The 12,906-nt window shown below is 42.4% G+C and overlaps 1 protein-coding gene across 4 annotated transcripts in view; it reads right to left on the bottom strand.

Moving 5' to 3' along the window:
• Window positions 1–12,397, bottom strand: part of LAMA2 (laminin subunit alpha 2) — a 1,405,743-nt gene extending 1,393,346 nt beyond the window's left edge. For all 4 annotated transcript variants that reach the window (XM_082249565.1, XM_082249566.1, XM_082249567.1 and 1 more), the window contains exon 1: window positions 12,221–12,397. In XM_082249565.1, coding sequence (XP_082105691.1) covers window positions 12,221–12,317 — 97 coding nt within the window. In that variant the 5' untranslated portion in view covers window positions 12,318–12,397. The remainder of the gene's footprint in view (window positions 1–12,220) is intronic.
• Window positions 12,398–12,906: the final 509 nt, after the last annotated feature.

Below are 12,906 nucleotides of genomic sequence, written 5' to 3'. Positions count from 1 at the left end.
ACACTTTTTTGGGATCATATTTTCTATTCCGCTATTTAATCAAAAACCTCTGGGGATCAGTTAAATTGGGGGATAGTCTGTGTTGGTACGTGTGAGAGAGATCCACCTTTCCAAGTTGTTGGGGTTCATCTCATACTTCTGAAGGTTTGAGGGTGCTGCCTGTTCCATACTCCCCCTACTCCTAGCCTTTTAGGGGTACAAACAATAGTAATTGGGGCCTAGTGTGGTTGTGTACGTGTGATATACATACACTTTTTTGGGATCATATTTTCTATTCCGCTATTTAATCAAAAACCTTTGGGGATCAGTTAAATTGGGGGATAGTCTGTGTTGGTACGTGTGAGAGAGATCCACCTTTCCAAGTTGTTGGGGTTCATCTCATACTTCTGAAGGTTTGAGGGTGCTGCCTGTTCCATACTCCCCCTACTCCTAGCCTTTTAGGGGTACAAACAATAGTAATTGGGGCCTAGTGTGGTTGTGTACGTGTGATATACATACACTTTTTTTGGATCATATTTTCTATTCCGCTATTTAATCAAAAACCTTTGGGGATCAGTTAAATTGGGGGATAGTCTGTGTTGGTACGTGTGAGAGAGATCCACCTTTCCAAGTTGTTGGGGTTCATCTCATACTTCTGAAGGTTTGAGGGTGCTGCCTGTTCCATACTCCCCCTACTCCTAGCCTTTTAGGGGTACAAACAATAGTAATTGGGGCCTAGTGTGGTTGTGTACGTGTGATATACATACACTTTTTTGGGATCATATTTTCTATTCCGCTATTTAATCAAAAACCTTTGGGGATCAGTTAAATTGGGGGATAGTCTGTGTTGGTACGTGTGAGAGAGATCCACCTTTCCAAGTTGTTGGGGTTCATCTCATACTTCTGAAGGTTTGAGGGTGCTGCCTGTTCCATACTCCCCCTACTCCTCATCTAGCCTTTTAGGGGTACAAACAATAGTAATTGGGGCCCAGTGTGGTTGTGTACGTGTGATATACATACACTTTTTTGGGATCATATTTTCTATTCCGCTATTTAATCAAAAACCTTTGGGGATCAGTTAAATTGGGGGATAGTCTGTGTCGGTACGTGTGAGAGAGATCCACCTTTCCAAGTTGTTGGGGTTCATCTCATACTTCTGAAGGTTTGAGGGTGCTGCCTGTTCCATACCCCCCCTACTCCTCATCTAGCCTTTTAGGGGTACAAACAATAGTAATTGGGGCCTAGTGTGGTTGTGTACGTGCGAGATACATACACTTTTTTTGATCATATTTCCTACTCCGCTATTCAATAAAAACCTTTGAGGATCAATTGAATTGCGGGATAGTCTGTGTCGGTACGTGTGAGAGAGATCCACCTTTCCAAGTTGTTGGGGTTCATCTCATACTTCTTAAGGTTTGAGGGTGCTGCCTGTTCCATACTCCCCCTACTCCTCATCTAGCCTTTTAGGGGTACAAACAATAGTAATTGGGGCCCAGTGTGGTTGTGTACGTGTGATATACATACACTTTTTTGGGATCATATTTTCTATTCCGCTATTTAATCAAAAACCTTTGGGGATCAGTTAAATTGGGGGATAGTCTGTGTCGGTACGTGTGAGAGAGATCCACCTTTCCAAGTTGTTGGGGTTCATCTCATACTTCTGAAGGTTTGAGGGTGCTGCCTGTTCCATACCCCCCCTACTCCTCATCTAGCCTTTTAGGGGTACAAACAATAGTAATTGGGGCCTAGTGTGGTTGTGTACGTGCGAGATACATACACTTTTTTTGATCATATTTCCTATTCCGCTATTCAATAAAAACCTTTGAGGATCAATTGAATTGCGGGATAGTCTGTGTCGGTACGTGTGAGAGAGATCCACCTTTCCAAGTTGTTGGGGTTCATCTCATACTTCTGAAGGTTTGAGGGTGCTGCCTGTTCCATACTCCCCCTACTCCTAGCCTTTTAGGGGTACAAACAATAGTAATTGGGGCCTAGTGTGGTTGTGTACGTGTGATATACATACACTTTTTTGGGATCATATTTTCTATTCCGCTATTTAATCAAAAACCTTTGGGGATCAGTTAAATTGGGGGATAGTCTGTGTTGGTACGTGTGAGAGAGATCCACCTTTCCAAGTTGTTGGGGTTCATCTCATACTTCTGAAGGTTTGAGGGTGCTGCCTGTTCCATACCCCCCCTACTCCTCATCTAGCCTTTTAGGGGTACAAACAATAGTAATTGGGGCCTAGTGTGGTTGTGTACGTGCGAGATACATACACTTTTTTTGATCATATTTCCTATTCCGCTATTCAATAAAAACCTTTGAGGATCAATTGAATTGCGGGATAGTCTGTGTCGGTACGTGTGAGAGAGATCCACCTTTCCAAGTTGTTGGGGTTCATCTCATACTTCTGAAGGTTTGAGGGTGCTGCCTGTTCCATACTCCCCCTACTCCTCATCTAGCCTTTTAGGGGTACAAACAATAGTAATTGGGGCCCAGTGTGGTTGTGTACGTGTGATATACATACACTTTTTTTGGATCATATTTTCTATTCCGCTATTTAATTTAACTGGGCCTCCATGCGAGACCTGTGTGCCTTGTTGCGCTGTTTTGAGTACTCCACCAACATGGCCAGTGGCAATGACGCCGTTCTCAGCTTAACTATCCCACTTCCATGCCTCCTTGAAAAAACAATTCGGGCGATGATGGAAGAGGATGTGGCACAGGATGAGGAGGAGGAGGAGGATGAAGAGGTAACATTTCCAAGGCTTTCAGGGCAGTCATTCGCAAGGGGCTCCGAGGGTGGGTTCCTGCACACGCAAACGCCAGGGACGCAATTGTCCAGCAGGGGCACAGTTCTGGAGGATGAGGAGGATGAGGAGGAGGAGGAGCTGGAGGAGGAGATGGAACCATGTTCACAGCAGGGTGGCACCCAGGCCAGCTCATGGCCATCACTGGTGCGTGGCTGGGGGGATACAGAGGACACGGACGATACACCTCCCACAGAGGACAGCCTTTCGTTGCCTCTGGGCAGCCTGGCACACATGAGCGATTACATGCTGCAGTGTCTCCACAACGACCGCCGAGTTGCCCACATTCTAACTTGTGCTGATTACTGGGTGGCCACGCTGCTGGATCCCCGTTACAAGGACAACGTACCGTCCTTAATTCACTCACTGGAGCGCGATCGCAAGATGCGCGAGTACAAGCGCACGCTGGTAGACGCCATGCTGCTGGCATTCCCATCTGACAGCGGGGCCACAGTGGAAGCACAAGGCAGAGGAGGAGGAGGAGGAGGTCGCCAACGCAACCAGGGCACCGCCAGCACCTCAGAAGGCAGGGTTAGCATGGCCGAAATGTGGAAAAGCTTTGTCAGCACGCCACAACAAACAGCAGCACCAGCAGCTCAGATGGAACGTCTTAGCAGGAGGCAGCATTTTACCAACATGGTGGAGCAGTATGTGTGCACACGCCTACATGTAGTGAATGACGGGTCTGCCCCCTTCAACTTCTGGGTCTCCAAATTGGGCACATGGCTTGAGCTTGCCCTTTACGCCTTGGAGGTGCTGGCGTGCCCTGCAGCCAGTGTATTATCTGAACGGGTATTTAGCACGGCTGGGGGCGTTATAACAGACAAGCGCAGCCGCCTGTCCAGAGACAATGTGGACAAGCTCACGTTCATTAAAATGAACCAGGCATGGATCCCACGGGACTTTTCCGTACCTTATGCAGAATAGCAATGGATACCGACCTTACCCACCCATTGTTCCATTTTTGCTCTTTCTCACTCTTTTGGGGTGTACCCTCATTTAAAATTTTTGAAAAGAAGCAGTGTTGGCTACCTCGTCCTCCTCCTCAGGGCCAGATTAATGTAGGGGCTATTGGAGCTGCAGCTCCAGGCCCCTACCTTTTATATAGGCCCCGGGTTGGCCATATTCACTGTTACCGCTCTTCTGTCACTTGTAAACACAGAAGTCTGGCTTCTATGCTCGCTTCCCCAGGCAGCACCCTCAGAACCTCCCCACACAGCGTGAAGGCCGGACAAGGAGGGACAGTTGGCGAAGCATGGATGTGTTTATGGGCTTCAGAGACAGCATCCCATGTTGAATTAGGCATGCATGGCTGCACCCTTCCTCCTCTGGGTGCATGGCAAGGCACGGCCCTTAAGGCCCTTCAAAATCCTCAGCACCAAGCCCATGATGCTGTTAATCCGGCCCTGGTCCTCCTCCACCGCCGCTTCCACCTACACCGCCCATAGGTGTGCGCAGCCTATTGCATTAAGGTGTGCACCCCAAAGTTGAAATACACATGCATGTGTTTGCCAGCAGGGAGAGTAATGTATCGGGGCCATGTACCTGTAGGCAAGGAGAAATAGAGCAGAGCAGGTCCCAGGGAGATCTTTCCCATCTCCTCACTGGCAATGCTATGTGCCCTAGGTGATTAGGGTGTGCCCAGGCACACCCAGCACACCCTGTGCGCACGCCTATGTCACCGCTAGGCTTGTGACGGTATCAGATTTTCATGCTGCGATTAATTGATTAAGGTTTTGCCACGGTATACGGTATTATCACGGTATTCTATTATTAAATTTAAATGATTAAATTTCCACCTCACTTCAATTTCATTGCTGAATTTAGGGGCTTTGGTTCACTTATGCACATTATTATATAGTCAGTCAGTACAGACTCTGTGAACCAGGCCTAAAATAGGTCATCAAGCAGTGTCTGGCCTAACTGGTGATAACTGGTTCTGGCGCTCGGCTCCGATCCGATGGCCTGGTCATTAAGAGGGCAAATCCTTGTGGTCAAGAAGTGGTTAAACCTGAAGGAGGTGTTGTTTATAAATTACTTTACTATTGCTTTAGGCCTGGTTCACATGTATGCGGGTTGGTGGTTCACATTTGCACAGGCATAGCAGCCCATTGATTTGAATGGGCTGCTATGCCCTCATTTTCCGCAGAAAAAAGGTGCATGCAGCATTTTTTTAAAATTCAGTGGCCTTGAAATCCATCCTGCTTTTGCACCATGCGACTAACCTGCAGTTCCTGCTCTGGCAAGCTTTCTGCATTTTTTGTATACGTGGGCACGGCATTTAAAAATAAACAGTTTGCGTGTGCAGCAACGGCAGGTAAGTCGCATGGTGCAAAAGAAGGATGGATTTCATGGCCACTGCATTTTTTTAAATTCTGCATGCACCTTTTTTCAGCTGAAAACGCAGGCATAGCAGCTCAAGCCCATTCACATCAATGGGCTGCTATGCCTGTGCAAATGTGGGCCCCCAACCCGCATACATGTGAACCAGGCCTAAAGCAATAGTAAAGTCATTAATTGGTTAAACCTGCAGGAGGACCGGTGTTTTTATCTATTAATGACTTTACTATTGCTTTAGGCCTGGTTCACATGTATGCGGGTTGGGGGCCCACATTTGCACAGGCATAGCAGCCCATTGATGTGAATGGGCTTGAGCTGCTATGCCTGCGTTTTCAGCTGAAAAAAGGTGCATGCAGAATTTAAAAAAATGCAGTGGCCATGAAATCCATCCTTCTTTTGCACCATGCGACTTACCTGCCGTTGCTGCACACGCAAACTGTTTATTTTTAAATGCCGTGCCCACGTATACAAAAAATGCAGAAAGCTTGCCAGAGCAGGAACTGCAGGTTAGTCGCATGGTGCAAAAGCAGGATGGATTTCAAGGCCACTGAATTTAAAAAAAATGCTGCATGCACCTTTTTTCTGCGGAAAATGAGGGCATAGCAGCCCGTTCAAATCAATGGGCTGCTATGCCTGTGCAAATGTGGGCCGCCAACCCGCATACATGTGAACCGCCAACCCGCATACATGTGAACCACCAACCCGCATACATGTGAACCAGGCCTAAAGCAATAGTAAAGTCATTAATAGATAAAAACACCGGTCCTCCTGCAGGTTTAACCACTTCTGGATCGCAAGGATTTGCCCCTTTAAAGACCAGGCCATCGGATCAGAGCGCCAGGACCAGTCATCACCAGGTAGGCCAGACACTGCTTGATGGCTATATAATAATGTAATGTGGGCTGCTAGGCGTGTGTGTGTGTATATATATATTTATTAGAGCTGCACGATTCTGGCCAAAATGAGAATCACGATTTTTTAGCTTGGAATAAAGATCACGATTCTCTCACGATTCTCTGTGTAACAAAAAAAAAAAAAATTGGGATAACTTTACTGTTACGTTTTTTTTTTTTTTTTTATTCATTAAAGTCTAATCATTGCGTTTGAAAGACTGCTGCGCAAATACAGTGTGACATAAAATATTACAACAATCGCCATTTTATTCTGTAGGGTCTCTGCTAAAAAAATATATAAAATGTTTGGGGGTTCTAAGTACTTTTCTAGCAAAAAAAAAACTGATTTTAACTTGCAAACAGCAAGTGTCAGAAAAAGATCCAGTCTTTAAGAGGTTAAACTTCCTTTCTCCCTGGCAGAGGGAAGGAAAAGATACAAATGTAATCATTTTTGTTTATAGTTAGGAGACTTAATGCTGAAAGGTGTTAGCTGAGTGAGTGAATGAGTCATCCAGCTCACTGAAATGTATCAATTCACAAGTCAGGCAGACTTGACAGAGAAACTCGGTATTTTAAAAATGCCACAATAACAATACCGTGGCTATGCAATACCGCGATATATCGAATTACCGAAAACCGGCATATGTCTAGTCACCGCCACATCCACCACCACCTCAACCTCCCTCCTACTCCATATGGGCCTCGTCCTTCAGAGATGAAGAAGAACATTGTTTTATTTTTCTGTTTTTTTTTGTTGTTTTAAGTTATTTCCCTATCCACATTTGTTTGCAGAGCACTTGCCATGCTCTTAATTACGTTTTGCTGCCATTTGCAGCACTCTAGCCCTTTCCTTTGGTGTTTTAGAGCCATTTTAGTGCCTTAAAGTTCGGGTCCCCATTGACTTCAATGGGGTTCGGTGTCCGGGAAAAGTTCGGTAAAAGTCCGGGACACGGACCCGGACTTTTTTTTAAAGTTCGGCCGAACCCGTCGAACACGGACATCTAGGTGTTCGCTCAACCCTATTTAGGACCAGAATTTGTTTGTTCTCTGGATTGCTCAAGCTTGCAAAGGTGAAAATATTATTAGGGTTTCCAGACTTAAATTGTGGATTGGGTTATGGAGAGGTCTGTGTGTCTGATCAATGGGTTAATAAAGTCCTGGTATCAGTTAACAGTTTGTGTATTATATAAAGTGAAGGGGGGCACTGTGGCTATGAATTCCTAGAGAAAATGGCAGGGGAGAAATGTGACACAAAAAAAATGGCTGCTATACACACAGCTATTGGGGTGCCCAGTATGCATGATCATTACATACCCTTTCTGCCCAGCTCCACCATTCATGCAGGCCTGTACTACAGCTTCTATGAATGAAACAGGATGTACAATTGGAGTGGGCAGACTTTTTGATCATCTGCCCATCTACTATTTATAGAGGTTGATTCCTCCATCAGGTTTATTGGCTGTAGCATGTAAGATAGGGACTTTGAATTGTAAGCTCCTTGAGGGCAGGGACTTATGTAAATGCACAGAATGTAAAGGACTGCATTAGGTGTTGGTACTTAACAATGAAATGCTTAGGAAAAACTAACAGGAAACAATTTTATACTTTTTTTACCTGGCACTGAAGGACACTATTCAATTCTGCACAATCATCACTGGCTTTCAATTGCTATTTAAAAAGGCAATAAAATGCCTGGCAATACATTACACACATGTCACAACAAACATGTCCAGTTCAAGTACAGTAGCTAATGTAGCTGCATTTCAACTGTTCAGCGTATTCACAAGTGCTTAATAATTGTTATGTAAAAGTCTGCTATACTTTTTTTTACTTCATACTTTTTTTTACTTCACTTCATGTGTAAAAACAAAATGCACTTCACAGACTTAGGAGTTTGGCAAAGATTCACCCAATTCATATTTTTGTAGTGTAGGATATTAACAGATTGCATCCTGAATTTTGTACACTTGTATGTTTTTGAATACTGTACTTTTTTTGTATATTCATATTTTTTTCATTTATCTGTTAGCATATACATTTCCAATTCATTACACTGACATTCACATTTAACATTGCTTATAAATTTGCATATATAAATATAGCCATCATAATACCCCCCTCCACCTCACCCCCCCCCTCAAAAAAAAATAATATAATAAATTAACCAAATCCCCTCCAATTTTCCCCACTATTTTCAAAACCCTCTCACTTATACCTTATATCTCCTTTGCCCTGGCCTGGACCACTAAGGTCTAAGTTACTTATATTCCTAGACCTTTACACCTTTTTACTCAGCCACCCAGCAACTTTATATAGTCTTACATTTTTTTGAACTTCATCCATTTTCCCCATATGTCTAAAAATTCCCCACAAGAATCCTCTGCTACAGATATAATTTCTTCCATGGATCTCACCCATTCCACCCTTGCCACCTAGTCCTTCATGCTCGGGGCTTCTAGGGATCGCCAATATGCCGGTATATGGCTTTTAGCTTCATTCAAAAGATGAGGCATTAGAGTATTTTTTAAAGCACCACCTTTTTCTCCGTACTGCGAAACAAACAAGTCCAAGGTTCCATCTGAACTCAGTCTCCTGTAATCTGATGGATTGTCCTAGTGATCTCTTCCCAAAAGGCTCATATCTTTGTGCACTCCCACCACAAGTGTGGAAATGCTCCATGGGCTTCACATCCCCTCCAGCAAGTTTGGAATATCTCTGCGCCCAACCTTTGCATCCTCTGTGGGGTATGGTACCATATCTAGTAAACACCGTATGGCACATCTCTGTTGACCTTAAATCAACCGATAAATAGCAGGCTAATCTCAGAAATGTCTTCCTTTTTTTCCTCATCTAGTCCATAGTTCTTGTTCCCATTTCCCTAAATTTGGCAGGTAAGCAGGTTCTAATTCTCTAATTAAAGTCTTATATATCTTTGATACGCTTTGTTTAAGAATGCATGAAGAAGAGCTAAACAGTTTCTCCAGAGGCCTCATATTGTCCTTTCCCCATAGAGGCTGAGGTAGGGAGTGCACAAAGTGCTACAATTGTGTATATCTCCATTTATCAAGCAGAATATTTCCCCATTTTTGTGTTATATCGAAATAAGTGCACGCCCCATTTCCTATCATTATATCCTGTAATTGTATCACTTCAATTTTTGCCCATCTTTGAATACTGTACTTAAAACAACATCCGTGCACATAAACCAATAATATAATTGAAAAATCTTACCCTGCTAAAATGTAAAAGCTGAAACTGTCTATATAAAATATATATATGTATATTGATGGATCAAGAAAATAATGAATATTGGCAAAACTGTAGAAGTCAAATACAGTGTAATATAAACAGGGCTTTTCCCCTCAGAAAATAGATGCAGGAACTCACCCACGACTCCCTGCCCCAATACACATACACCCTCCAAACTGTGTCAAATAGTGGGTGTGGTCACATTTTACTAATAGTGAGATGGCCATACAAGGGCATTAAATACTAAGAGTGCATATTGTGCAGAGTTTGTGGGGGGTTAGTGTGTGTTACACACAGAGTGCAGAGTTTAGGGGTGTGCCGCATGCAGAATGCAGAGTTCAGGGTGCTCTTTCACAGCTGTCTACTTCTGCATCCCCTATCTGCATATCACGTTCACCCCTCTTCAGCTCAGACCTCTGCATGCAACCCCCCCCCCCTCCACTGCCCCCACCCCCTCCTCCTTAAAAACGTCACCATCTACCATGTCTTACTTTTGTTGCTGTATTAAGGTTAAGCTTCCAGTCGGCTGCAGTAGTACCTCCCCATACACTCTAGGTGGTTCCGCCTCTTTCACTTGCAGGGAGATCATTTAATGGGAGTGTCGGCTTCCACACTCCACCCTGGGCACCTGATTCTCCCTTGTCCCCATCCAGAACCCAGAGGGAGACGCTGAGGAGATCAGATCTGTGGGAGCCAGCTTGAGAGACAAGCTGTCACTTGTAAACTCAGAAGCCTCTGTCTTTACAAGTGATAGTGGCGAGCAGGGAGCAGAGGACCTGAGCCAGAGGTAGTGGAACTGAGTTCCACCAAGTTCCAACTGAAAAAAAGCCCTGATATATAAACCTCTACTATTTAATCAATTTTGTGGTAAACAAAAAATTATGTAATTTTAAATTGCAAACATAAGTAGGGATACATACTTTTTGTAGTTTAATTGTCATTCTAAATTGCACTGTATGAACATTATATACAGTATATTATGTTTTTTTTGTTTATTAGAATTTTTAATTGCTATTGTATTAAAGTAGAACTATAGGCAAAACTTTTTTTTCCTGTTTTACTAGATTAAGGGAGGGTCATAACCCCTGTCAGTTTATCTTTTGCCATCTGTGTCCCATTGGGGATATTTCCCTTCACTGCCTGTCCCATAGCCAAACAGGAAGTGGAAGGGAAAGCCCTTCAAATTAAGGGAAACCCTTGGGAACCACCAGGTCACCAGAACTAGTGTCTCCATTGGGACATTTCCCCTCTATTACATTTTTAGGGACCACCCAAAATTTTGGATTTTCTTTCACGTTTACTGATAATGGTAAACAGGACAAATAGAAAGGGTGAATCTCCCTAACAGGTGCACAGGCAGCAATAGAAACTGACAGTTGTTCTAATCGTTCTGCACTCTTTCCAAAACTAAAAAGAAAAGTTTTGTCTTTTGTTTTACTTTAACGTAATTACTGCCACAGTAGGACACACATCAATATGACAGTATACGTGGGTTACCATCAAAGAGGAATATGGGTGAAATAAATTGTTTCCTCAAAATTGCTATAATACATGTTCCATTGTTTATATTTTATGAGTTAAAAAAAAAAATTAAAACCCTTGGTCACAAAGCAATAGTCCAGTTTTTGAAGAGTAAGACTTGTTTACACTGAAAATGCTGAGTCCGCATGTGTACCCATCTGAATGGCTTAGTTCACACTTTGTGGTTTCAGGGCCAGATCATTGCAGGCAGCCAAACACTATCTGCTGTGTGCTATGCCTTCTCCTAGAGGGCAGAGCCAAGGGTGGAGTACTGCCCAGAAAAAAACAATGCAGAGTGACTAAAACCTAAACATAGCTGATGTTGGATAGACACTAGATGAAGTTTATTGATATAATCACGTGCGCACACGTGTATATATAGAAAACACTGATTTAAATAACGTTTTTACTTAATCAACCTAACCTAGTTTTTAACAGTTCAACTGAGATGTGCCAGGGTGGAATAGTAATCGTATACATCTTTGCCTCATCCGCATGCTATTAAATGCATTTTCACCGATTAGTTTCAAGTTCAATTACACTGATACACATAAATGTATTTTACCAATCAGCTAGGCTGTTTTACATGTAAATGCCCAAAAGTGGGCATAAAGGCCCATACCCATCTTGCACTTGATAATCATTTAGAGTCTTTTTCAACAAGCAGAAAAATGCATACCCCTGCATCCAATGGGAAGCATATTCAAACTGCTGTAAGCACAGCAACAACAGCAAATGCAATGCAGTACACATGTTATCTAGTGCAAACTACAGCAGCTACAAATGCAATTTGTCAACCATGATACATTTTACAAGCATGCTAACACCTAGAAAGAGTGGTATTGTGTGGGAAGAGACTCTAGGGGCAAACAGGGTAGGGTGAGCAAAAGTAGTCACATATACAACAATGCATTGAAACAGACAGATAGGAGCATCAGAAAAAAAAAGTCTAAAGTATTTTTGGCTGTTTCAAAAACACAAATGAAACTCCATTCATAAAATATTTTTTTTTTAGAATGGTTAAAAAAAAAAATAGTAAAGAGCTGTAGGTTATAGTGCTACTCTATTGTAAAGTAAAATTGTAAAAAAAAAAAAAAAAAAAAAAAAAAAAAAACTTTTTTTCCCTATAGCAACATTTTCATGCTAAATTTTTTTTTTTTTTTTTTTTTTAAGCAATCAGAAGATAAAGCTTAATCACCTGTAATGGATATATTGGTGTATTACATCTACAGGTTTACACATTATATACAGTAAATATACATGCATTACATTGTCCATACATTAAGGTCTTTTCATACATCTTTAAATACATGTTTTAAGCTGGCACAAACATTTGTTGGACTTGATATCTGGGACAGCACTTTTAGGACAGTCCCATTGTACCCTGCATGCACACACAAACTGAAAACACACCACATAACATTTTACCTCTTTGCTGAGCCTGGACACATTCATTGAGCATCAAAGAAACGAAAACTGCGAGCAAAGTTCTCTGAGCCATAATCAGATGGTAAATGTTCAGCATTTTGTGGAAGGAAAGACAGTGAGGAGACGCCTCTCCTCTCCTTGTCTTCCTATTCCTCTCTGACTGCAGCTGTGTGCCAGACACACAGAAACTTCAACTAAGATTTCAGGCTAAAGTTAGAGACAGTTTCAAAATTTACTCCTCCTTCTCTGTTTCCACTGAGGGACTAAGAGGCAGTTCATTTTTATATTTGTACAGACTATGCACCTGGCCTGTGTTGTCTCACTAAGTGCAGTTACTAAATGATTATTTCCTAGCACACTTTAAAAAAACAACAGTTTCTCATTAAATACTGTATATATAACAAAGTAATCAACACAATTATACCTTAAATGAGAAAAAGAGGTTGTTTAGGACTATTTCAACCAATTCTATTTTAATGTCTATTTTGAAAACATGTTAGAAACAGTGTTATGTTACTGTCAGAAAATCTGTTTGGTTGCCATATATGCATATGCATTTCCTCTCTCCTGTATGCATGTTTATATGTAACAATTTACTTACACAGTCATGCACTAACTGACACACAAGTTGCATAGCTGTAGATGTTCTGCCCTCTTAAAAAAACCTTAAACCATTCTGAGCCTTT

This window comes from Pelophylax lessonae (assembly GCF_965119305.1).
Source record: "Pelophylax lessonae genome assembly, chromosome: 3".
Classification (NCBI taxonomy): domain Eukaryota; kingdom Metazoa; phylum Chordata; class Amphibia; order Anura; family Ranidae; genus Pelophylax; species Pelophylax lessonae.
Note: the sequence above shows the minus strand (reverse complement) of the source record. Positions and strands in the feature narration are given on the sequence as shown.